The 27,550-nt window shown below is 44.3% G+C and overlaps 1 protein-coding gene across 1 annotated transcript in view; it reads right to left on the reverse strand.

The window, feature by feature from the left end:
* CDKAL1 (CDK5 regulatory subunit associated protein 1 like 1) overlaps positions 1-27,550 on the reverse strand; it is a 679,847-nt gene that overhangs the window by 641,365 nt on the left and 10,932 nt on the right. The window contains 1 exon segment of the mRNA XM_069957933.1: positions 21,754-21,866. Within this exon segment, the coding sequence (XP_069814034.1) occupies positions 21,754-21,866 (113 nt within the window).

Below are 27,550 nucleotides of genomic sequence, written 5' to 3' on the forward strand. Positions count from 1 at the left end.
ACGGCTCCCTAAGGCAAAGTGCACCGCTAAAACTGCCACCTCAGCACCCTTAGGTGACGAGCAGACCGAGACACACACGGCCACCAAGTCTGACCCGATCGGGGTCACGCCGGCGGGACCCGCACAGGAACGCGGCTGAGGAGATCAGGTCCCCGGCGCCATCTTACCAGGTTCCCACGTGCATCGCAGGCCGTTCCAGAGGACCGGACCGCCGCGGCCACTGCAGAGCCGCACTTCTCACCTGGAGCGCAGGACGGAGGGAGGTACTGTGGAGGATCACAGCCGCCAGGTGCCGCTGCACCAACGTAGTCACTGACTGCCTCGGCACCGGCTGGCGTCCCCGCGCCGCACACACATCCCCCTGGGGCGGCTTACTGATATGAGACACCAATGAGGGGATAAAGCAAACCACTAGCCCCCCTCTTGCTGGCGCTGTGAGCCGCTCAACGGCCCTGCTACACCCGCGCTATCTGACGCAGCCATCTTGCCCCATGTGTGGTGACTGCAAGGAGCACAGCCCCACCTCCCTCTCAGTGTTACACTAATTGACTGGTGCGGATTTCAAGTCATCACATCCCCCCAGAAATATTGCCAATTTCTGCGCACCAATTCCAGCTACAAAAAGTTACTCACAGCAAGCACTGCAACATCTCTATTATCTCCTATATTGCCGGCTATTCCCAGGAACGGCCACTAGGTGGCAGCAACAGCATTACCACCACTACATACAAAGCCTGGTGCTTTCTCCATATAAACAGTGCACTTTCATCCTTTGCTTGTAAATAAACCTACCAAATAACACAAACTTCACTACCCTCCAATTCACTGTCGGGCTGCCACAGGACCTACTATCATCCAGCATAAATAGCACAACCAGAAACATACTGTACATTACCTGACATTGCCTGGACGTTTCCACAGTTGTGACATTGATTCGGGGCACGAGACTTTCTCAGGAGGTCCACTGGGTGGCAGCATAAGACCGACCATTGCAGCTTGTGACATTTACTACTCATCCACTCTACTATACCAAGCGACTTGATCACTCCCGTCTTATCTCTAAGCTGTCTGTATCCCACAGACATAAGCGGTCACTTGAATCTGCTTTTCTACAAGCCCCACGGCTATACCGAAGACGCCTCACTGGGTGGCGGGACCAACCTTCCCACCACATTGTATACCACCTGCCACCGTTTATCCATTTGAGTGACTATGTAAACCCGATGTGACTGTATTAGGGTGCCTACCCCGGAGTATTGCCCATTTCACAGGTCAAAGCTTCCCCTGGTGACTTGGTCACACCTGTCATGGACAAATTTCTCACCACCTCTCAGGGACCAATGAACAAGTCTCTACGCACTGTCAAAACTGACCAGTCCTCTTCTTCTAAAGCAAATAACAAGAAGAACAAGGCCCTCCCTAAAACGCCCTCGAACACACAGATGGCATCCAATGCTTTGGAGGATGAGCGTCTCTCAGGAGACAGAACCATCTCCACCCCCCCTCAGCCAAAGAGCGCCTCGCACGCCCTCAACCTCCTCCCAGGCTGCCTCAGTGGCCCAAGAGGTCTCCCGGCTGATACTGCCACAACTGGACAAACGACTGGACTTATTGCACGCTTCCATCAACACAGCCCTGGCACAAATTAACAGCAATGCCCAAAAAATAAAGGATTTGGAAACGCGAGTTGTAGATGCCGAGGGGGCGCTTGCCATGTTACAGGGCAGAACTAACACTCAGGAAGACACTGTTCAATCCCTTCAAGCCAAACTAGACGACTTGGAAAATAGAAGCTGTCGCAATAATCTCAGATTTGTTGGTATACCAGAAACCGTCAGGGGGGAGGACCTCAAACAACTCATTACAACTAAAATCACAGCGGCCCTGGAACTAGACATGGAACTGCCTACTCTCCTAACTGAGCGAATACACAGAATTGGGCCGGAACGCAGGGATCAACAAAACCGTCCCAGACAAGTCATAGCACGGTTCTTCCATTTTCACATGAAAGACGACATCCTCCGGGCCTTCAAAAGACAACACTCCCTGAGGGTACGAGACCATAACATCCTAATCTTTCAAGATTACTCACCCGCAGTGACGCAAAGAAGACAAGCATTCTCTCCAATCTGCAAATACCTTCTGGACCACCGTCACAAATTCCAGCTCCAATACCAAGCCAAACTGAGGGTAACGGTAAACGACCGCACCATGATCTTTGATGACCCTGCCCAGGCAGGCCGACACTTCAACGTCCCGTTGGACAACTGATTCACTGGATTTGACAGCCTACTGTAGCAATGAACGCTTCTGAAAAGACTCCGGGGGTGCCCCCAACTTAAGTTACTTTTATTGTTCATGTGGTCACATTAGTTTTTTTGTGATTTGTTCTAGGTGGCCTCATGTTCTTGTTCTGTTTTTTTTTTCTCTTCCCTCATTCAGTTGCCCCCTCCCTTCCCCTGCCCGTGGGTCTCCTACTCCACAGTGCTCCACAAGCTTGGTGACACCGCCTACTCGCTGGGATAGGAACGGATCACCACCACCTGTACTCATCTGGATTAGAAGACACCATACCAGCGGAGTGGGATGAGTACCATAACTACACACACTGCTCTCACGTACAACACACCAACAGAATTCAACTTTGTGTTCTGGAATGTGGCAGGTTTGAATACCCCCATAAAGCGCTCTAAAGTTCTTACACACTTAAAACGACTGAAAGCTGACATAACTTTCCTACAAGAAACTCATTGGAAGCGGGACGATCACCCCACTTTGAAGGCTCCATGGTTAGACAGCTGTATATCGGCATCGTACACCTCCAAACGTAGAGGAGTGGCGATACTATTCAGTAAATCAGTTTCTTATACCATAGACTCTAGCTACGAGGACCCTAATGGCCGATTTCTATGCCTGGATGTACACATAACGGGCCAAGCCTATACACTACTTAAAGTTTACGCTCCCACAGCGCCCAACCAAGACTTCTACTCAACACTCTTGCAATATTTGCTAGCCAGGCCCCTCCACACTCTCATAATGGTGGGCGACTTTAACCAGTCTCTACAACCAGACCTAGACAGATCACACTGCACAATTTCCCAGACGCCTCCCCCTCCCCCCTTACGGACAGCCCTTGCCCAACTGGACCTCTGCGACCCGTGGAGATTGCATCACCCATTAGACAGGGAATACACCTACCATTGTAGAGTCCACGACACCTTCTCCAGAATCGACTATGTCCTCATGACATCCTCTCTTTTCCCCGCTGCCGGGGCCTCCCTCATCCACCAGATTACGATCTCAGACCATGGCCCTACGAGCCTAACCCTAGAATTGCCCCCCCCCCCTTTCCAAAAATCAAGAATATGGAAGTTCCCTAATTACCTGGCCTCCTCTCCGGACTTCCAGACCTACTTGCAAACACAATGGGCTGATTACGTGGATGATAACATGGCACACACCGATGATGTCCCACTGTTGTGGATGGCATCCAAACCAGTCATCCGAGGCCATATCATTAGTTATTTGAAACACAAAAAAAAAAAGCGCGAAACTAGCCAATTTCAGTCACTCCACAGCTCCTTACGTGACGCACAACACCGAAACTCCTACGCCGCAGACTAAACAGAACCTATCGGATGCTCGCTCCCTCTTAGACACGTTCTTGCAAACCCAGGCCCACTGGCATATATCCTCTATTCAGAATAGATACTATAGGTGGGGCAACAAAACTGGGTCTCTCCTGGCCAAACTAACAAGACCAACCCGCACCCGCCACACTATCCTTTCCCTTAGAGATCCGACCACAGGTCAACTTGTTTCAGGAGACTCACAAATAGAAACGCTATTATACAACTACTATGAGGATCTCTACAGCGCCCCCCCCCCCATCGGACTCGCACGCCATTCACTCTTTTCTCGACTCTGTCCCTACCTAGCCTTACACCCACACATAAAGCCTTACTTGAGGAAGACATAACGGAAGCGGAGGTCAGGGACATAATCAAATCACTACCCAGCAACAAAACTCCCGGTCCGGATGGACTTACAGGAGAATATTACAAGATCCTGACTCAGGAGACAGTCCCTTATCTCACCCAACTATACAATCTCATTTATAAACAAAACGTGACGGTGACGAACTTCACAGACTCAAGAGCTATTTTACTACCCAAACCCAAGAAAGACGTGACACTGCCCCAATCCTATCACCCCATAGCACTACTGAATCAAGACTACAAGATTTTTACAAAACTCCTGGCCACTAGACTCCAGCTAATACTGCCCTCCATCCTAACCACGTCCCAGCAAGGCTTTTTAGCTAACAGACACTCCACGATGAACATCAGAAAGGCTATAGCAGTCACAGTTCAGGCCTTAGACAAAAACCAGCCCCCGACCATGCTCCTAAGTCTTGACGCCGAAAAGGCCTTTGACAAGGTCGCGTGGGCCTTTCTATACGCCACACTTATTAGACGTAACTTCGGACAGACCTTTCTATCTCTTGTACAGACGCTTAACGACCAAGCCACCACTACCCTGACAGTTAACGGGAAAAATACCTCTCCATTTCAACATCACCATAGACCCCTTGCTTAGACACATCGAATCCTCACCTCTTTACCCAGGTGTCCTGATAGGCCGCCAAAAAATAAAAAAAGTCATGGCATTTGCCGACGACGTACTGCTTGCTCTACGGAACCCCAGACAATCTCTTTCAGCAGTACTGACAGACCTTAAAGCAATGGGGAAATTAGCGGGTTATACCCTAAACATGGACAAATGTGAGGCTCTCCTGCTCAAGGGACCAACCCGTCCTCTGTGGACTGCTGATATTCCACTCCAATGGAATCCATCCTCCATATCCTACCTTGGAGTGATCATACCTAGATCCAAGGCCAAACTATACTCTACTAATATAAACACTTATATCAAAAGCTTAGAGGCCTCACTTAGTGTCTGGAAAAAGTTTCCTATCACCTTTATGGGTAGAGCCAATTTACTGAAAATGGTGGAGGTGCCGAAATTATCGTATCTCTTCCAATCCCTACCGATACACCTTAGGCCCTCAGACGACAAACGAATAAACTTTTTATACAGAACTATCATTTGGGGCTCAAAAAAAAAAAATCAAAAATAGCCTACCATATCTTACAGCAAACCAAACTGCATGGAGGATTGAACCTCCCGAACATTCGTGCGTAGAACTTGGCCTCCCAATTCCGGGTAATACGAGATTGGATTCAACACACCACGGTTCATACAGACCTACAGACGGAAAGTCACATGGCCCTCCCATACTCTTTACCCAACTTATTACATGCCGCATACACGGACTTGCCCCCTGGGGCCAAAGACAACCCGTTGTTAACATCTACCTGGAGATCCTGGCACAAAATTAGAATATTGCTACAATTGCAGCCAACCCACTCATTATTTGTTACCCCGACAGGCAACCCTGACTTTCAAGACGGTCACCTTCACCCGATATTGAAGACATGTCACAAAAAGGGTCTCACCTCCATTTACTACCTACTCAACGTTTCGACCAAAACGCCCCTGACGCTACAAGAGTTACGAGACAAATATCCCAAAATTACTTTTCCTCAGTTTGCGTACCTGCAAGCAGTGAGCTTCCTTCGCAGATACCTCAGACATTTTGCCGGAGGAATGGGACCTCACATTTCACACGGTTCTGAAACGGCCTACAGTCGCCAAACGACAAGTAAGCCATACGTATAGCTATTTCCACTCCTCCCTGGACTATGCCACACAAAAGACGGTATTGCCTCAATGGCTTCAAGAGTTTCCGGAACTGACAGTGCCTTACCTCCTCGCCATGTTAGAATACTCAGTAAAAACATTACCTGCAGCACGATACATGAAGATGACACTGCGAGTGCTCCACCGCTCCTACATCTCTCCAAAACGCGGACATAAAATGGGTATATTCCCCACTTCTGTATGCTTTAAATGCGGGACCCCGGAAGCTGATTATGGCATTGTCCCACACTGTTAATGGCATTGTCCCACTATTCAAGGATTCTGGAGAATCGTGGAATGTTTTGCACTGACTCTCCTGGTGTCTTTTGTCCCATACAACGCACAGTGGGGATTTTTGGATGGACAGACCCCAAACAATACAAATGTGAGTGGGGCCCACGCAAACTCTTACACCTGTTGTCCGCAGCAGCATGCAAGGCAATCCTGCAAGTGTGGATCTCGCCGCAGCCACCATCACGGAAATTGTTTCTTGATAAACTCTCATTTATTTTCCGAATGGACTGGGTGGAAGCAGCAATATTGAAAGAACACAGGGTGAAAAGATTCTTCTTGGTATGGGAAAGTTTCATCACCACGCTACCCACGAGAATCCAAGTGCAAATAAGGCGTACCTTTTACCAGACAACCTGGTACCTCCACCGGACAATGGCTAATGACCCACCAATTGACTCCAACAATGCATGAGAGCAGTCACCTCCGGAGCACAGGAGACCCACGGGCATTCTTCCTCTCCCTCCCCCTCCCCATAAAATACTATTATTTTTTGTTTGTTTTTGGTTTTGTTTTGTTTCATTTCTCTAGTTACACATGTGTTCGGTTCCATTCACTTGATGCTAAGACATGCAATGTGTGCAATGTGACCTGCCTGGCTTATCTCTCAGGATGGAAACCTATAACTTGTTCAGCCCAGCTTCCTACATTGGCCAGGTGGGCCAATGCTATGAACATATCACACTCTCTGATTCCTCCTCAGCATCGTCCCACGGGACGCTTACTGTGTTGAGCTGGCCTTCATTTGTTTGCCTCGCATGGAACACAATTACTGTTAATGTTCTTTTTTGTCTAAAACTTAATAAAAACAGTTTTAAAAGATCGGCTGATGAGGAGCGACGGGAGTCGGGAGCTTCACTCAGCCGCAGCGCCAAGCAGGTAATGTATGCTCCGGGCCGGGGGCAGCCCTGGAGCATATATCACCTGCTTCAGGCTCCTGCTTGCTTCAGAGCCTCCCGGCATCTCCCGGGGTCATCCAGTCAGTGTGCTGCGGAGGGAAAGCCAGTGCAGAGGACCGTGCTTTAGCCCCGGCCAGGTACCCGTGCATAGAACGGCGCCGTACACGGGAACTGGGCTGCGGTTAAAAAGAAAAAAAAAAAAAAAAAAATGGACCGCGGCACCAGCTTCCCCATGATGGTGCCGTTCTATCCAAGGGTCAGATTAAAGAGGACGTACCTGATGGTTCATCCTCTTTAAACTGAATCAATCGGGGGAAAAAAGGTGTAAGGCCAAAAGAGGGGTGGCAACTAGTCATTTGGGCAGGAAGCCATCCATAACTAGTCACAGCTCTCTGCGGGGATGACTGGAAGGGCAGAAAGGCCACTAACTAATAAGTCTCCCTGCATGTCAATCATCCCTGCATAGCGCACTGGCAGGTAAAGAGCAGTGAAAAATCACGTGCAGCTCCGTGGCCAGATGACTAGTTGCTGCCCCTCTCCCGGCCTTGCATGCCGGAATAATATACCTTTTTTCCCCCAATGTAAAACTACCGATGCAGTCGAGGCTGCACAGTATCTCTTTAGTGTGCAGCTGGGAACCATATGAACACAACTGTGCTAAATTATATAATTATATATATATTATATATATATATATATATTATAGCACAGTTGTGTATATAACCCTATAACCGCTTCCCACCCCATCACGTCCCAGGAGCAGGTAGGGGGTTCAAAGAAGGTCAATTGCCTTGCCCAGCTATTCAACCATTTTTAAAGTGCAGCTGTCAAAGCATTTAAATGGCTATAAAACACCATCCCTAGCGGTCTAGTGGCTGGATTGATCACATCAAATCCAGAAAAATTGCAATAAAAAAAAGTGAACAAAAAGTTGCATATACTCAAGCAAGCTACCGATAGAAAGTACAGATCATGGTGCAAAAATAAATAAATAAATAAATAAATAAATAAATGGACACCTCAACTAACCCCATAGACTAAAAAATGAGGATGTAACAGGCAGATTTTTCAACACATTTAGTTTATTTAAATTTTTTTTTTTTTCTTTTAAAGCAGTCAAATAAAATAAAGGTTATAAAAGTTGCCTATCGTTGTAATCGTACTGATATGAGGAACATGAAAAACATGTCAGTTTTACCATGGTGAGAACGGAGTAAACATGAAACCCCCAAAATGAAAACAGTTTCTTGTTGTTTTTTTTGTTTTTTTTTTCAATTTTACCACGCAAATAATTTTTCCCCGGCTTCACAGCATATTTTATGGAAAAATGAAGTCTGTCTTTACAAAGTACAATTGCTCATCCCAGAAGCCAATCATAGAGCTTAATGGGGAAGCGGGTCGTCAAAGAAGTAAGCAAAATGGGAACAATCAAGACCAGAAGTATAGTGAAAGTAAATTTACCTGTCTCACCAGTACAAGTGCTACGTCACCACTCTGGTAAGAGTACCTGAGCTGGCTAATGGATTGTCCACTCAGCTAGTCAGGGACTGCAGCAGTGTCCTGCCCCAGTCACTGACTGGCTGAGCAGGCAATCCATCAGTCGGGTCGTGACTTTGCAGGAGCAAGAACTATAGGAGGCCAGTAAGGGTCCAGGAGCAATAATTAAGATGGTTAAAGTGACACTGTCACCCCCTTTGTGCATTCTGACATCTCTACACAGGTGTAAAGGGTAAATTGAGTGTTTTTCATAACTTACTTTATATCATACGTCATGGTGCTTGTTCAAGTAAAAAGTCATCTTTTATCAACTGCAGATTGTATTAAGTGGGCGTGGCCTTGCGGCATTAGCGCCATTGGCCCCGCCCCCTTGACGCCCATTGGTTGGCCAACGTAAAGGGGGTGGGGTCTAGACCTGTTGACCAGCCTGTTCCAATGGCGGGCAAGGGGGCGGGGCCAACTGTGGCGTTGTGGGTGGGGCTAAGTGGCGCTAATGCCGCAAGGCCTTGCCCACTTAACTCAATCTGCAGTTAATAAAAGATGACTTTTTACTTGAACAAGCGCCATGACGTATGATACACAAAAAAAGGTATGAAAAACGCTAAATTTAACCTTTACACCTGTGTAGAGATGTAAAAATGCACAAAGGAGGTGACAGTGTCACTTTAAGTACACTTTATTACGCCCCTCCTTGTCTGCACCGGATGTTTTTACACACAGCGTTAAAGGAGTTATCCATTGCTACAAAAACATGGCCACTTTTGCCCCGCTCTTGTCTCCAGGTCAGGTGTTGTTTGCAATTAAGCTCCATTTACTTCAATGGAACAGAGTTCCAAACCCACCCAGTCTGGAGACAAGAGAGGGGGAAAAGTAGCCATGTTTTTGTAGCGCTGGATAACCCCTTTGTGTCCAAGATAGCACATCCTACATTGTTCTCTTGGTTGGCAGTGGTAGACACACCTGCCCCCTTGCTCTGGTTTAGTGCCACACAGGGCTTATGACTGCAAAACTGCCTGGAACCACTAGGAAAGAGTTGCAAGAGCATTATGTGGTCAACTCTGCTGCCATACCACCAAAAGAGCAGAGAAAGAAGGACAAATAAAATAAAGGAAGCAACACCCTATGAATACAGATATAAGAATAGTTTGAAATTGATTGCAGTGTTTTTTGCTTTCCTTGGCGGGTAGCAATCAGTACAGAAACACAGAAAGTAAATGTGAATTTTGGGTTCTTTCTAAGGAACCACACTGTGCACAATATTTAGCCTGGAAGTGTTTAGTTTGCAGACATTAATTTACTCTGACTACACAGGCGTCAAAATGAAAGATTGCTGTCTGGGCCTAGGCACACAGCAATAATACTAAGCAAGTGCATTCATTTCAGGTCAGCAGCCCTGGCTGATTCAGCAGGTGGTAGTAAAATGTATGGATTACAATGGTTTACATTGTCCACTCTCCAGGTTATCAAGAACCAATGAGAACAACAAACCCATTATATGCATTCAAATACATACAAATTAATTCTAATGTGTTTAGTACTGCCTGCTATAACTGCTGCCCACGTATGTAGTTGTAGATCCAGCCAGCCAGCCTAAACACACAGCCCGAGGTCAATGAAAATTTACAGAATGTAAATGCCAGGTTAAAATAATAATAAAAGTGCAAATATCTCTATCTTTCTCTATATATATGCCTTTTATCCCATTCAAACTGATGGAAGACAGGATTCGGTTCAGAGTCGGTGGGGGGGCTGTTCTGCATGGAATTTTGGCACAGATTCCGTAGTGTGAACGGGCCCTGACAGTGCAGTGTCCATATATACTGTAGCAGTCTTCTCCATGTACAGTGTGCCGGCCCTTGTGATATTCATACAAACACTGGCAGCTAGGGGGTTACTGTTAGAGATGAGCAGAGCGTCAGACTTTTGGTCCGACGGCATCGCTGCTCTCTCGTCATACCTGTGATCCCGGCCGCATAGTTGCGATCCCGCGAATATGCGGCCAGGATATTCCAGGGATTTCAACATTGATTCCCAGAATATCCTGGCCGCATATTCCCGGGAGCGCAACTATGCGTCCAGGATCACAGGCATGACGAGAGCGCGAAATGCTTTCGGACCAAAAGTCCGAACAGTTCGCTCATCTCTAGTTACTGTAAAGAAAAGTAGGAATAGGTACAAAAAGGGATCGATTTAGCAAGGGAAAAAAAATTTAAAAAAGATTTGAAAAATCAATAATTGTCCATAATGTTAAAAAAAAAAAAAAAAAAAAAAAAAAAAAAAAAAACACATGACAAAGATGCACAGTGCATAGTTTACAGAAGTGGAGAAACGCAAGAAAGTGCTTTGTAATATTCTGCTCAGGAAGCATGTGCAGGAAGGACGTCATCTGGTTTTGGTCTGCTGAGTGAGGCAGGAGAACATTGTGGCACCATTGCTGCAATCTGCCTTGTAAAACAATCAGAAGGAAAATCTGAAACTTTTTCTAAATTGCATACACAAACTTTTTGAAGTCTCAAAAAGATAAAACACAATATAAAAAAAGAACCAATATTAAAGTAGTAAAGGGGTTGTGGGATTAAAAAGATTTTAGGTCTAAACTGATGCATTATGCAAAATAAAACATTTCAAATGTACAAGCATTTCTGATAATGTTTGAGGGATATAGCCTTTTACTATTCCCCCATGTGCCTGCTTTAATGTAATCCATGGGTGACAACACAATGCAGGAATGTAACTATTAAATACAGCACTTGGACTCCTTTACATATATGTATGTGGTAGACATCTCACCAACTTGGCCTCATGACAGTGCCACTCTAGTCTCCAGTTCAGGTGTGGTTTGCAATTAAGATCCATTCACGTTAACTGTTAATAAGCCAATCATAATGACTTTTTTTAATCAAAAGCCAGGAACAGACTATAAACAAGTAACAGGTCATAGAGCAAAGACTGGGATTTTGCCTCTTTCAAAACCCATTCCTGGCTTTGGCTTCAAAAATCAGATAATCTGATTTGTCGGATAACCTCTTTGTGTAAACACACCATAAATTGCAAAGCCCACACCCAAACTGGAGAAGAATGGTGCAGTCTCTGGAAGAAAGTGGCCATGTTTTTGTAGCGCACTATAACCATGGAAAAAAAAAACATAGGTTTACATTTAAAGAGGGTAGTTTTTCTAGAGTTGTCCTCTGCTGCATTTGAAAACAGCAGAACAGTGAGGAGTGTGAATATCTGATTTCTCATTCTTATATGGGGGCCCATTTGTTGTTTTAATTATTAATTCAAACATAATTCATCTAATTTTTTTGTGTAAATACACTGAAAAATATGGCATACGGAGAAAGTTACCAGATTACGGATGAATTGATACATCTCCAGTGTGTTAAAAGAATGCCTTGTAAAATTTACTTTCATGTAATCCTCATAAAATTAAAGGATGCATTTCTTACCCATAGGCCCTTAGTCAGGGGCAATTCACACAACCATAATAATATGGAGGCATGAATGGCCCTTCATGGCATAAATATATGGCAGGACTTGCCAATTTTGTAACCACACAAGAGTCTATACAGTGGCATTTATTTAAAGGAGAACTCTCTATTTCTAATGTACATTAATTATGGGAAATGTACTTATAGGGCTATTTCCCTTAATTTAGTAGATCATGGAGTGTTAGAATTCTCTCAGATACAGTGACGTCACGACCCAGGGTGTAATTCCTATGGAGTGTCCAGCAGGGGGCTCCCTCCCTGCTCGGTGCCCTCCTAATGTACTGATTGAATACATTTATAGAATACTTTGGGGAGCAAGGACACTTGCTCCCCAAAGTATTCCATTAAATGTATTCATTCCATAAAGCACACTGTTCACTACATTCCATTACTTTACATAGACATCCATAGAAACAATAAAGTCCCATAGACTTCTACATATAGACGGAATTACACCCTGGGTCATGACATCACTATCTGAGAGAATTCTAACACTCCATGACCTACTAAATTAAGGGAAATAGCCCTTTATGTGCATTTCCCATAATTAATGTACATTAGAAATCAAAAAATAATTTTGGCCGGGCTTCTCCTTTAACAGGAGCCAGTTCATACTACTAGGCCACTTTCACATATCTGTCTTTTTTGTCTGCATTAGTGGATTTCTTTCTATGGACCCATAGACACCTGTACATGTTACAGGTCTGTGTTGGTGAGGTGGGGGAGTGATCCTTTCAGAAAGGGGTGACAAAAAAAAAACCAAAAACACAATAGGAGCAGACCATTGTGGTTGCGACTTGAATCACCTATCCTGAAGGGGTCCATGCACACGTGGACAGGTATGCACATAAGCTGTACCTGCGGGTCAGCAGCTACAGGGATAGTTACAGATAAGTGCATTAGGCCTTATGGCGTGTTTACAGATTTATCTGACAGATTTTTGAAGCCAAAGCCAGGAATGGATTTGAGAAGAGGAGAAATCTCAGTCTTTCCTTTATGACCTGTTCACTGTCCATAGTCTGTTCCTGGCTTTGGCTTAAAACATCTGTCAGATAAATCTCTGTGTAAACACACCATTGGGAAAGCCAAATAGCTTTATGTAGAGCAGTGTGCAAGAAAAAAAAAAGGAAACTGATTAGCCATTTTCAAACAAGTACTGAGAAAAAAAACAGTATTCCCATGAACTCTTACAAGTCTAAAATTAATGTTTTATCACCTTTGAACAAAACTTAGCATTGAAATTACCAAATTGCCTTTCTCTTAGGGCCCTATTACATGGGGCGATTGTCTAATCAGGAAGAAATTGGGCAGATAACACTGTAATAAAACAAAAACAGACGATGAGCCTATCAGCTGATCATTGTTTTCCAGAAGGTTTAAAAATCATTACCCGCCGATCACGCATCGCACCATTTAATAGGTTATGCGTGTTAAGCAGCTGATGAAACAGTATATAGAAAATAAGTAATACTTGCCTGTTCACGCTCCCTGGTGCCATCCTCGATTTTTCTCACTATTAGCTTATGCTTCTCAGGCCATCTCTGAAGGGACAGACTGCTCAGCGAATCCTTGTCCACAGCTCTGCCCCATTTAAATCAGTGATTGGCTGGCTGACCAGTCACTGCAGAGATGTGTCAGCGATAGCTGCGAGAAGAGGTCAGGATGACACCAGGAAGCATGAACATGTAAGTATTCAGCCACGGTTGCTGATGAAGAAGCTGCAGGCGGCCAGCGGATCAGAACTTGCTTGCCTTGTCTTTATGCTCTTTAAGCTACGATAAATGGCATAGCCAGGATGCAAACAATGACAGCATTCATTTATACCGCAATTAACATGCATTGTTTTCTGCCACACATTTCCAGTTTACAGAGAGATGTAAGGCCCTTCATGATTATGTTGTGTGCGTGCCTTTCTAGAAATGCTCATTAGCCATAATCAGCCCATGTAAAAGGGTCTTAAATCTGGAGTGGGGGGGGGGGGGGGGGGGGAGCGAGAGAGGAACGCTGACAGCGCTCGTTTGCTCCTCTTGTGGCCCCGGGGCTTTAAAAACTTTACTATGTGGACATTTGGAGGACTGACCGTTATTTCCTTTTGCTTTTCACATATCACATCGAGTATCAGCACTCAACCGGCTTAGTAAGCAAGTGCTTGGGCTCACAGCACCTCTAGGGGCCCAATCCTGGTACAGCACTTTTTTTTTCCCCACCCAAGGTTTCCCAGTCAAAAGCAGAAAACTTCTGCCTCCAAGAACAGGATGAGGTCTTCTGGCATCTGACAACAGTCATCCCCACTGGGACTGCTCTATATAGCCACCCCCTGCAGGAATCACTCAGTTCTGACAGGCCATGCAGCTGGTGACATCAAGGTTATGTCACCTAAGGACTTGAGCCAGCTCTGTACCGTGCCGCCATTATTACCAGTCTCAACGCAATCAAAACGGACATCGGCATTTGAATGACTTAAAAGTCTGTAGTGATCCAGTGGAAATGCAACTGCGTCAAGCTGATCAGTCATGCTTGCAGCCATTGTTGCGGTCCCTGGCTCATCAATTATTTCAGGCGGAGCCTAGATAACATCGATAAATGCAGTACATATATGCTGCATTAATGCCTATGAACAATAATGGTGGGGGGGGGGGGGGGGGAGGAAAAAAAATGGAAAAAAATTAAGTCTGTCATTGCAAAGTACAACTGGTGTCACAAAAAATAAAGGATCATATAGGTCTGTACAGTTGAAAAATGCAAGCAATATGGCTTTTTAAACATTAGGAAGAAAGAACAAGAGTGCAAAGATGGAAATGGGCTCGGTCATGAAAGGGTTAAAAGAAAAAGTAGATGTTTGGAGCAAACTTCTGTCAGATGCAGTAGGTAAGTCTACAGTAACTGAATTTAAACCTGGGTTAAACTAGCTATTTTAAAGGGGTTGGCCACTTTATAGTCAAATAGGTCAGTACAAAGTATTAGTAAGTGTGCTCACTGTATATACTGAAAGCAGCTCCCTGTGTACCTCATAGAGCTAAAATCAGACTCCCCTTCTCCAGGCTGGGCTGCCCTGCTCGGTTTTGTTTCTGTCCATAAAATGGCTGACATGGAGGAGCATGTGACCAGGCCCTGTCCCCTGTGTCCTCCATAGATATATACAGGCTCAGTGGTGGACAATGGGGGGGTCGGGGCCTGGTCACATGCTCCTCCATGTCGGCAATCTTATGGACCAAACTACCACAGAGCAGGGCAGCCCAGCCTGGAGGAGGGGAGTCTGATTGTAGCTCCATGAGGTACACAGGGAGCTGCTGTCAGTATATACAGTGAGTACACTTACTAATACTGTACACTGAGCAATTTTACTATAAAGTGGCCAACCCTTTTAAGATAATAAAGGAAATATAATGGTGGACTAGATGGACTAGGCTGTCTTTTTCTATGTTTCTTCTATATTCTAGTTAAATACACACATTTAGGACTTCATTAATTAACGTCATCATCTAGTTGTAACTAGTTGTCTACAAGTATATATACAGGGGCTCAGTGAACTAGGGGCCTATACACCAGGTAATTTTACTTTTGACTAACTAGATGACAAGTAAGATATAGTCAGATTTCTTTCTGGAGACTCTCTTCCCCCTCAAGAATCACAGGGATTTTTATAACAGTACAATTGATCAGGTTTTACGACAAATCTAAGGAATTTTCATGAATTATTAAGCAAGCTGTAACTTAAATAAGTGGACAAAGGACCAAGACTACTGTGATCCAAGTCCATGCAGATTATATAAAGGAAAGGACAAATAAGCAAATGCCCTAAAGTAACAAACATGGAGAAGAAAGTGGCACAGGATGGCACACACGTTTCATGCTCAGCTTACGACAGGCTAGGAAAGAGCGATTGCAGGACTCTGATTGGATAGAACGGCCAGACAACTGTAATTCTTATGAATGAATGTTTGTAAAAAAGGTTTAAACATGTGTTTTGTTTTTTTGAAGAAAGGAGTGTTTGTACCTGCCTGTGAACAGCTCACAGACACATAGAAAAGCACTGCATGTAGGGAAATACACACATTTACACACACCTCTATATAGAATATCTAACCAATATATCAATGAAAAAAACAAAACTATTTACTAAAACAGACACTTTAATTTGACAAAATGTCCTATTCCTTAGAGTAAACCAAATACCTCTGATATACAGAACTAATGAAACATAATTACATTCTTTATCAGCCTGAAATTTTATACAAAATCATGGTTCAGCAGTATTACATAGAAGCAAAAATGAAGAAACAGCTCCCCCTACAGGTATAAATGTGGTACTGAGCTACTAATGGGCCGAAAATCATGATACAATAATTACTGCATACATCAGGAACTGTATAAGGGTAGTCCTGCACAGATCACATCTTATACAGAGTACATTTATACTGCAGTCTACAATTAATGTATATCATGTGAAATCACTTGTGATGTATGTCACGTGAATCACAGGCCCCTATTCACCCAACAGAGACTGAAAGTGTCCTCTTGGCTTCCATTAGGTAATTTTACATTTGCTGATTGGAACTGCATAGTCAACTACACTCTAAAAAAGCGTTCAGTAAAAACCTGACCCCTAAATTAACCCCTTCACTGATAGCTGCTCAAGGCAGCCAGCATCAGCAGGTTTGCCGCCACCCGGGGTGTGTGTGGACGGAGTTAACCGATTTAACTCTTATTTATGGTACAGTGTTTTTTCTGATACAGAACACCTTACCTACTTTATTTTTTTTTTTGTGGAACAAATTCTCTGTGTTCCAATTAAGTCATTAGAATTACAAGTATGTTCCCGGAGGGAATTATGTTCACAGTCCAAGGTTTCACTATACCTCAGATGTACACTGTATAGTTGAATAGAATCAGTGTTAATAAGGTTGAAAAAAAAAACAAACAAACACAAGAGTCCATTAAGTTCAACCTATAACTCTACTGCGCTGTTTGAGAGAAAAACTCTCCCGAGGCAGATAAGGCAACTGTCCCATCACAAGGAGAAAAATCCCTGGATCAACATCCTATTACATGAAGTCTAGATTACCTCTTGTAACATGACGTGAGCTATTAATTCCCCCCCCCCCCCCCCCCCCCATACACACACAGTTTTTTGTAGAATCTCATGACCAGGCACATGGAAGGTACAGAAGGGACCCCTAGCAGGTTATGAGTGCCAGATTACAGATCTGTACAACAAAGATACAGTCCCATTCAGTCATAGGCAAAAAGTGAGCATTATGTAATGACATTCAACATTATTTTATAGAACACAATAGGCATATGTTTACATGTGGCAGGTCTGTTTCAGATATTGGTGTGTCTGAAAAGTTAGACACAAGGGGAGGAGTTTAATAAGACCACAATTTGTCAAGTAAGCTCAAAGAATATGTGGCAGCCTCTTAAGTTATGTTAAAGTGGTACTCCGGGCTAGGGGTATTTTTCGTGTATGGTTAGGGAGGGGGTGAATATAAATGCTGCCGGTCACTTACCTCCCCGTTTACAGCGCCGGGTCCCGGATCGCGCTGCCCCGTCCTACTGCCTCTTCTTGGCCCGAGTTGCAGCTTGAGACGTCAGGTCTCAAGGCAGCTCAGCCATTCAGTGGTGGTAGCGGGGTCCCTCCTCGGTCGCTGAATGGCTGAGCTGCCTTGAGACGTCACGTCTCAAGCCAAAGCTCAGACCAGGAAGCGGCAGCAGGATGGGACAACCAGGCGGTGCAATCCGGGATCCAGCGCTGAACCCGGGAAGGTAAGTGACCGGTGGTGTCTATATCCACCCCCTCCACACCAAACACGGAAACTACCCCCTAGCCCAGAGTACCCCTTTAAATCCGCTGGCCCACAATAGGCCTCATTCCCCTCCCAATAAGCTCCAGCCACTTTTGCCAGCTGGAAACCCGCTATACAAAGATAATAAATTCCCCTAATGTTCGCAGCACACAACACATGTTCTTCACTATACCATCTGGTATGCAGAAGTAACAAGGCCTGTGAAAACCCATCACCTTTGTTGAAGGTGCGTTTCTGCAGGGTGTAAATGTATTGAACTATAATGGTTAACATTGTAAATATTACTGTCTAGCACTTAAATAGCCACTGTTAAAATAAAAAAAACTTGACATGTCACAGAGACAAGTTTTAGTCTTACTGCAGAGGTCCTTTCCCTCCTCACCTAAAAGGTTCTACACGTTTCAGTATATTGGAGTTTATCAATATCCTCAATAATTTAGGTATGGGTCCTGACAGATAGCAGTAATGCTGAAAAATGGGGGTGGAACTTTTCATAGTGATCCCTCACGAGCAGTGGGTTTGTTTACTTACCACGTAGCTAGGATCATCAAACACAATTAATAGATTTTTGTGGTCTAGGCAAAGGAATGGACCCGGTATCTAAAGTAGTGTGCACTGGCCTACAGATTTAACAACTGTGTTTAAGGAGCCTCACTGAAGCCACATGGACCGTAAGGCCCCTTTAACACATTCACTGATTGTGTGGATCTTCGAGGTCTGCGGTTACGGGCACACACATCCATACGGACTTCAGATGTGTGTTGGAGCCAGGATCCCCAATCTTGAATGCAGGGGTCCATACTCTTCCCTCAGGCTGCAGACAGCTTCAGATGCACATTCATGGTCCCACCTGTAGCCAGGGGTCTGCGGCTAGCAGCGGGACAACAGGCCTTAAATCCTGTAATCTGAAAAGGACTCACTGACTTCTATAATACAGTGTTTTGAGTATGCTATATCCCATGCAGAGGGAAAATGCAGAAGGAGGGGATCTATTATATGAGCTATATCAATAGGTAATAATCACAGGAGTATTAGCTTCCTTTTTAATCCTACTTGTAATACATTAACAACTTCTATTTCTATAGAAGAGCAAGTATCTGCTTATGAGAAAAAGAATAAAATGGTACTATGAAAATGGTAATGTTTCCCTTTCATTCAGGGAAAAAGAGTACCCAATCATTATGTTATCCTCTGCTGCCACCACGTGGTAATGTCTAGTACTGCATGATAAACACAGTAACTTCAGGAATTACTACACTTATTATATCAAATAGGTTGCACCTGTATTGAAACAAATGCTAGAAACAATCTGATCAGGGTTTTAGCCATCAAGGACTGGGGCTGGTCTTATGTACAACTGGTAAACAGTATTAGGTATTTAAAAAAAAAAAATAATTACAAAAAAAAATACAAATCAATGCAGTAGCACATAATACACCGTACAGATGTTTTCCTGATGTAACACAGGGATGGGCAATAGTACATTGATCGTTCAGACAGCAGTGTACCTACTTCTCAGATCATGTGAATGTAGCCTAAGGGTGATTTTACAAAATCTGACAGTTTTTTGAAGCCAAAGCCAGGAACAGACTATAAACAGGTAACAAGTCAAAGGAAGGACTGAGATTTCTCCTCTTTTCAAATCCATCCCTGGCTTTGGCTTAAAAAATGACTTGAATAAAGTCTTTATTAGCAGCTGGCCTCTTTCCCTGCTATGTTCCCAAAGTTCCCCATAACTAGTGACAGACACCCTTCAGGATTTTTCCAGCAGGGTGTCCGTTTGAAAAATAAGTCACGATTTTCGTCAGGTATTCTCACACAGATGCCACCAAAGTAGTCTATGGCAGCATCAGGAATTCCTGACTGTTTTCCTGATGTACATAAGGAGAGCTTCCAGGAATTTGGATTGGTTGCTGCTGAAAATTATTTTATTTTTTTTTTAACCAATCAGTGCTCCTGTAGCACTGGCATAGCGGGAGCCAGCTATTGGCTTCCCGCTCTGCCAACCACTCGTGGCTGCAGGCAGCATCCTGCCTCCATCCACAAGAGTACCTCCCTCCCCCAGCGCTGGGCCACATGAGCGATGTTGGGGCTATGCATCACTGCAAGTGTACTGTGCTGCAGAGAGGCCAGTGTACCCGGGGGGAGTGATAACAGAGGAGAAGCTCACTTAAAGGGAACCTGTCACCCCCCGTGCCGGGGTGACAGGCTCCCGACCCCCCGTTAGAGACCCCTATACTTACCTCATCCCGCCGGGTCCCGCTTCTGGATTCGGTCGGGTCCCGGAGATCTCAGCCACTGCAGCCCGGCGCGCGCGCTGAGAGATGAGTCCAACGCTCATAGAGAATGACGGAGCGCTGGACTCTCCTGTCATTCTCTATGGGTGTTGGACTCATCTGTCAGCGCGCGCGCCGGGCTGCAGCGGCTGAGATCTCCGGGACCCGACCGAATCCAGAAGCGGGACCCGGCGGGATGAGGTAAGTATAGGGGGTCTCTAACGGGGGGTCGGGAACCTGTCACCCCGGTACGGGGGGTGACAGGTTCCCTTTAAATGAGAGATGGTGTAAAACAACAAAGGACATGCCTACATGAGGAGGGAGGGGCTACAAGCTGTTATCAGGTGGGGTTATTATGCACACCACTGGAATACTCACTGCTGTTATGTGTGTATTTGTCAATGATGGTATACATTAGTAACCAAACTAGTGCCAGCTGCAAGCGATAAGTCTGTGCAACAAGGCTTCAGGCCAGAAAAATCATCTTGACAAACCTTTGTTGTTGGGCCGAAAAATTTAGATGCTAATTATATTTTTCAATTTACATTCTCAACCATTTAAGTTGCTATCTGGAGATCTGAATGTAGTCTATGCAGTTTACTGTGGTAATAAGTCCAAAGAAGCTGTAGGAGAAAGTACATATAAGCCTCACCAGAGCAAAACCACCAGGTTACGCTGCTCACTGGATGTGGAACCCTGAACAAGGTGGCATATAGTGATAAATAGTAAAGGAGCACAATGAGATGTAAAGAGCGTATACATTGCTTGATAATGGAAGAGAACAGATGAAGCAATGAATGGTACAGTGCTAGCTGCTAACAGACAGCAGCTGCCATGATAGAATCCTGACAGAATACAGTACGCTGCCATGCAGGGCTGTGCAGGGAGAGAGAGATTACGACACTAATGAATCACTACACCATGTAGCAGTCCTGTGCAGTTATGGTAAATTACCTCTGGCGCTGTCCTGAAGGGGGTTCATGATGTACCAGTTATCTCCAATGTTGATCATGTGTGAATCGGCTGCTGTGGCAAATAGCCAAGCACTAGGTGCAGCAGTCACCCCCAGCCAGTGGCGACTCACCGCTCGTGCTATCAATTCAGCGGGAGATTAAAATTTTATATTCCAACTGCTATGCAGTTATTGACACTACTACTGTAGCTAGCAAAGGTTAGAAGTCTTCTTACACGTTTCGGAGATCACCATCTCCTTCCTCAGGGAGTCTGATGCACCTCCCATTGTTGAGAGCTCATTGTATAAGTTACTGAACACCATTACACTCTAAAAATCAGGTTGTTGTATGTGTGTGTGATTATATATATATATATATATATATATATATATATATATATATATATATATATATAATATCTCAACAAGGGATGGAAAAGAGCAGCATATCAGGAGGAGACAAGTTAGCTAAATAAGTTGGTAAAATATTTCACTCAACAAGTCCTACAATTTTAACTGTATTAGTTTAGATGGGTCCCTCTCAGCCAATGAGTGTCCCAGCCTTCATAATCTAATACAAAAGGTGTATTCCAATCTTATAAAATAATGGTATACTGTGGGCGCTGCTGTTTAGGGAATACATAGGAGCCACAGTGTTATGCTGCAAGCTCTTCATTCTCAGGATTGGTGGAGATTCCAAAAGTTGCACCCTCACAAGTTTAAAGCGAAAAAACTTTATATGATGGAAATAAATTTTTAATGCTTAGTTCATACCTGTTATATGGTAGCCATATGCAGCCAATTGTCCTGCCATGTATTCTCCATCAGAGTTGTTATGTGAGCAACCCCATGTACGTATCCAGATCTTTTGAGTGCCTGGAATAATGCTGAATAAAAAGACAACAATTAAAATACTGAATATTGTATCAAGTAAGAGCATATTTTAATGAAATAAGGGCAAAATGTACATAACTACATAAAAGGCTCTAAAAACCTTCAATGATGGACCGCAGAACAGGGCATGTAGTATCACACTGTACTGTAGAGGAGATACTAGACAGCCAATAACTGCATGCACTTCACTAATACAGGAGTTTTACTAATAAAATGGACATTTACTGGCCGATCATCTAGCTGTTTACATGTTCCACAAATCCTGACTATAGCATTGCACTGGTCTCAAGTTACAATGGTCCAAAACAGGGCCACTGTATGTTGAAAATAACATAACCTGAGGCCACTGTGTATAATAATTATTATATATCTCCTACCAACAAGAGCAGTAAGCAATAAGCAATAAAATTAGCTGTCAATGGGAGAAAAAAAGCAGCATATCAGAAAAAGGAATTAAGTTTACTAATTTAATGCATTTGTAAAACTATTCTACTTAAGCTCTACAAGTTTTACTAATGTTAATTGAGATGGGAATACCCCTTTAACCCCATGACAACTACACCAAGACCAAGTTAGTTAATGGTAATAATAGTATGCCCCCTGCAGCAGGATATGCCCCTAGGCTGGTATGTCCCTAAGCAGCCAGATACAAGTCCTGGGGGCCAGAAGCAAAATTTTTGTTTGTTTTTTTTAAACTTTCCACGGCCCTGCCAACAAAACATCACGGTAGGTGAAGCAATGTTGGCTTAGAGCTCATGGTGTAGAGGAACATAAGCTCTGGTTTACTACAGTTTCATACAGATGGATGGGAACAATACCAGAACAAATGAAGATATACTTCAGAATCGTGAGTTTCTTCGCATCATACTTTTGCCCACAAGTTATGTAGCTTTGAATAGTGTTTTATGTTTATAGAGACATTGTACATTATACAATGTACACAATGACATCACCATGTTCGGAAAAAAATGATAATTAAAACAAAAACACATTTTGGAATACAGCATTCCAAAAGGTGAAATTTTTTTCTTGTCACACAATCTCTGTATATTCTGTTGCCAGCAAACTGTAATGCCTCATTTATAACCCCTCCCACTACTGACAGCACACCAATCAGTGAGCATCTGGCCAAGAGGCAAATAAACAAAACAGAGAGCCTTCTGAGCAGCATAGTGGAAAGGAAACACAGCTGTTTCATCTCTATCTAATCTATAGAAAGATATTGTTTACAATGTAAAGCAGAAGCAGATTACCACAACAATGAGCAGATACTACAAGATGAGGCAGATATTTGGCAGTTTGCTCAGAGGTGAAATGCATGTTGGGAAATGTGAAATCTACTACTAGTACAAGTTGTCCTTGCTTAACAGAAGAAAGTAATCTTAGCACTGTCCTAATAAACCTATGTTGCTTTCTATTAGGGGCGTAAATCAAGACTATGGTAAATGGATTACTATTCAGGGTACAAACAAATATACCGGCCTCCAACATCAATAATCTTTTGTTGTACTGTCTGACACTGTGCTACAGATCATTACTGACCGATCGTTCGGCATTTGATTAGCGGTGGCTGCTGAAGTTGGACAAAGCCCTTAGGCTATGTGGAAAACATGGATATAGTCATTTGCTGTATCCATGTTTTTTTCCAAACAACCTTAGAGCTTTATCCACCTTCAGCAGCCCCCGCTAATCAAGTGCAGAGTCAGCTTCAATAAGGTGGGTCTCCTGTAAACAGCATATATCTGCTTTTTGCGTTTTAATCTCTCCCTGAAGGAGTGAACGTTTGAAGGGCGAGTTAAGTCCCTTCACATTAAGGGTAAAAAAAAAAAAAAACACACTCATTTAGTATAGTTAACTAATGCTTCTAATGGGATTCCCACATGTGGATACCAAATATTAGGGATTAGTTCGCCTCTGTACCATATCACGCTATAGGTCCTTCCACAAATGCTCAATAGGATTTAAGTCAGGGCTCATCGAAGGCCTCTTCACAATAGTCCAATGTTTTCCTTTTAGCCATTCTTGGGTCATTATCCTGTTGCAAGACCCATGACCTGCAATTGAGACCAAACATTCTGACACTGGGCAGCACATTCTCTCTAGAATCACTTAATAGTCTTGAAATTTCTTTGTACCCTATGCCAGATGCATTAAAGCAGCCCCAGAACACAACAGAGCCTAATCCATGGTTCACAGTAGGGACAGTGCTCTTCTTTTTATAAGCTTCATTTTTCCGACTGTGAACATAAATCTGATGCGCCTTGCCAAAAAGTTTGCTTTTTGTCTCATCCGTCCATAGTACATTTCCCCAGAAGCATTGTGGCTTGTCAACATGTAGTTTAGCAAATTCCAGTCTGGCTTTTTTATTATTTTATTTTTCAACAATGGTGTCCTCCTTGGTAGTCTCCCATGATGTCCACTTTGGCTCAAACAACGATGGATGGTGTGACACGGATGTTCCTTGAGCTTGTGTGACACGGATGTTCCTTGAGCTTGAAGTTCCCCTTTAATTTCTTTATAAGTTTTTCTTGGCTCTTTTGTTACCTTTCATATTATCTCTCTCTCTGATTTGTCATCAAGTTTTCTCCTGCGCCCAAGTCCAGGGAGGTTGGCTACAGTCCCATGGATCTTCCTGCTTGGAGATTGTCTTTTAAAGCGACTTTGTACCCACAATCTAAACCCCCAAACCCCTTGTACCGTCAGTTAGCTGCTTTTAATCCAAGATCTGTCCTGGGGTCCGTTCGGCAGGTAATGCAGTTATTGTCCTAAAAAAAAACAACTTTTAAACTTGCAGGCCCGTGCCAAACGGAAGTATCTGTGCCCTGATTTTGCACCACCCCTCCGTCCCTCCTCCCCACCTTCCTCATCATTAGGAATGCTCCAGGCAGATTGCCTCCTATTCCCCACCTATGTCAGCCCAGCACACGGGCTGGATCGTTAAGCATCTGTGCAATGTTCAGAATGGAGAAAATGTTCCAGTGGCATTACTATAAATGAAGAGGTTGGGGAGGAGGGACGGAGGGGTGGTGCAAAGTTTGGGCACAGATACTCCCGTTTGGCCAGGGCTGCAAGTTTAAAAGTTGTTTTTTAGGACAATAACTGCATCACCTGCAGAACGGAGCACAGGGCAGATCTTAGATTAAAAGCAGAAATCCGAAGGTACAAGTAGTTTGGGGGGGGGGGGGGGGGGTCAGATTGTGGGTACATAGTCGCTTTAACCTTGTCTATAATTTTCTTTCTAATCTATTGAGACAACTCTTTCCTTCGCTTCCTCTGGTCCATGTTGAATGTGGTACACACTAGGGCTGGGCGATATGGCAAAAAAATAAAATCGCTATTTTTCTTCTTTTTGCTTAATAAACAGAACATTTTTCTCCCTTCCGCATCAGATACCATTTTAATGACATTTGATTCAACAACTATTTTGCTTCCCAGTTTAACAGTGCTCCCCTCCCTATGTAGTACACAAGCCCATTGTGTGCCCCATATAAGCAGTTTTTCCAAATATGTGCCCTATGAACTCTGTGCCCCCATATAGTATAGGAGATATTTTTTGTGCCTACATCTAGGTAGGGAGTAGTAGTGGAGGCATAGTGGATAAGGGGTGTAGTAGTACAGGTATAGATGAGGGGTGTATCAGTAGTAGTACAGATGTAGGGATGTCACGATACCAAAATTTTGAGTTCGATACCGATACCAGCTTTCGGATGTCGATACTCAATACCAATTCGATACTAAATAAAAAGTTTGAGAAAAAAACACTTAAAAATACAAATATAATTTCCCTTTTCCCTGACTACAGATATGTTCCCCCCCATGCACAACATTTTTATTTATGTGACTTCTTGATCACTTTGTTACATTTTATAATTCGGACAATTCACATGTAATGGATACATGTATGTTCTTCTTTTTTTTTTTTTTTTTTTTTTTTTTTTTTTACTTTTTTTTTTTTAAAAAAAGGGAAAAGGGGGGATTATTAGAACCTTTATTTTTTGTTTTATTTTAAAACCCTTTTTTTAAAATTTTTTATTCCCCTCTAACCTCAAGCATACCTCCCTGTGCACAACAACTCCCAGAATACCTTCTTGTGGGGAGTTGTAGTGCACAGGGAGGTATGCTAGGAGTTGTAGTGCATAAGAAGGTATGCTGGGATGTTTTGAAAGGCTGCTGCCGCGCAACTGCAACTCCCAGCATAACTCCTGGTGAACAACAACTTCCAGCATAATTCCTTGTGCTTTGCAACTCCCCACAAGAAGGTATGCTGGGAGTTGTAGTGCACAAGGAGGTATGCTGGGAATTGCAGTTGTGCAGCTCCTGACACAACTCTGTGCAGCATACATTCTTGTGCACTACAACTCCCAGCATGCCTCCTCGTGCACAAAGAGGTATGCTGGGCGATGTAGTGCATAAGGAGGTATGCTGCTGGGAGTTGTAATGCATTAGCAGCCTCCTGGCACAACAACTCCCAGCATGCCTCCTTGTGAACAACAACTCCCCACAAGAAGGTATTCTGGGAGTTGTTGTGCCACTGTATCGGTGGGCCCCGCGGGAATGTAGGGGCGGCGACAGGATTGTGGACCCGGAGGTTGGGGAACTGGCAGGTGTAAGGGACCGCTGCCGCAGCACCGGCGGGTCCCGTGTTTGGAATGGTTGAATGACTGCCGCCCGCGGGATTGCGGGCCGCAGTCATTAGCAGTGAGGGGCCGATCCATATGCAGCAGACTCGTGCTGCATATGAAGCGGCTCTGCAGGGGTTAAATGCCGCTGTCGGTTATGACAGCTGCATCTACACTTTAGGGCAGGGGTACTCAACAACTTTTAGTGAAGGTCCACTTACCGGGGTCTATTGTCAGGTGAAGGTCCGAGCTGAACATCAGTAGGAAACGTGTTTTGTTACTTTGTCACAAACGTTCAACTATTTATATACAGAATTGCTGCTTATTAGCGGGAAAATTGGCATTTTTTTCTCTCTCACCAGGCCTTTGATATTAGGTACAAAGGGGGTGACTGCCCTGGTAGTATATAGCCCCCCTGTTGCTCCCCCAGTAGTGTATAGCCCCCCCTGTGCGCTCTCCTTCAGTAGTATATAGCCCCCTGTTGCTCCCCCAGTAGTATATAGCCCCCCTGTGCGCTCTCCCCCTGTAGTATATAGCCCCCTGTGAGCTGTCCCCCAGTAGTATATAGCCCCCTGTGAGCTCCCCCCAGTAGTATATAGCCCCCCTGTGCTCTCCCCCTGTAGTATATAGCCCCCTGTGAGCTCCCCCCAGTAGTATATAGCCCCCTGTGAGCTCCCCCCAGTAGTATATAGCCCCCCTGTGCTCTCCCCCTGTAGTATATAGCCCCCTGTGAGGTCCCCCCTGTAGTATATAGCCCCCTGTGAGCTCCCCCTGTAGTATATAGCCCCCCCATGCGCTGTCCCCCTGTAATATATAGCCCCCTGTGAGCTCCCCCCAGTAGTATATAGCCCCCCTGTGCTCTCCCCCCAGTAGTATATAGCCCCCTGTGAGCTCCCCCCAGTAGTATATAGTGCCCCTGTGCTCTCCCCCCAGTAGTATATAGCCCCCTGTGAGCTCCCCCCAGTAGTATATAGTGCCCCTGTGCTCTCCCCCCAGTAGTATATAGCCCCCCTTGTGCTTTCCCCCTGTAGTATATAGCCCCTGTGAGGTCCCCCCTG

The sequence above is a fragment of the Dendropsophus ebraccatus genome, chromosome 2 (genome assembly GCF_027789765.1).
Source record: "Dendropsophus ebraccatus isolate aDenEbr1 chromosome 2, aDenEbr1.pat, whole genome shotgun sequence".
Taxonomy (NCBI): domain Eukaryota; kingdom Metazoa; phylum Chordata; class Amphibia; order Anura; family Hylidae; genus Dendropsophus; species Dendropsophus ebraccatus.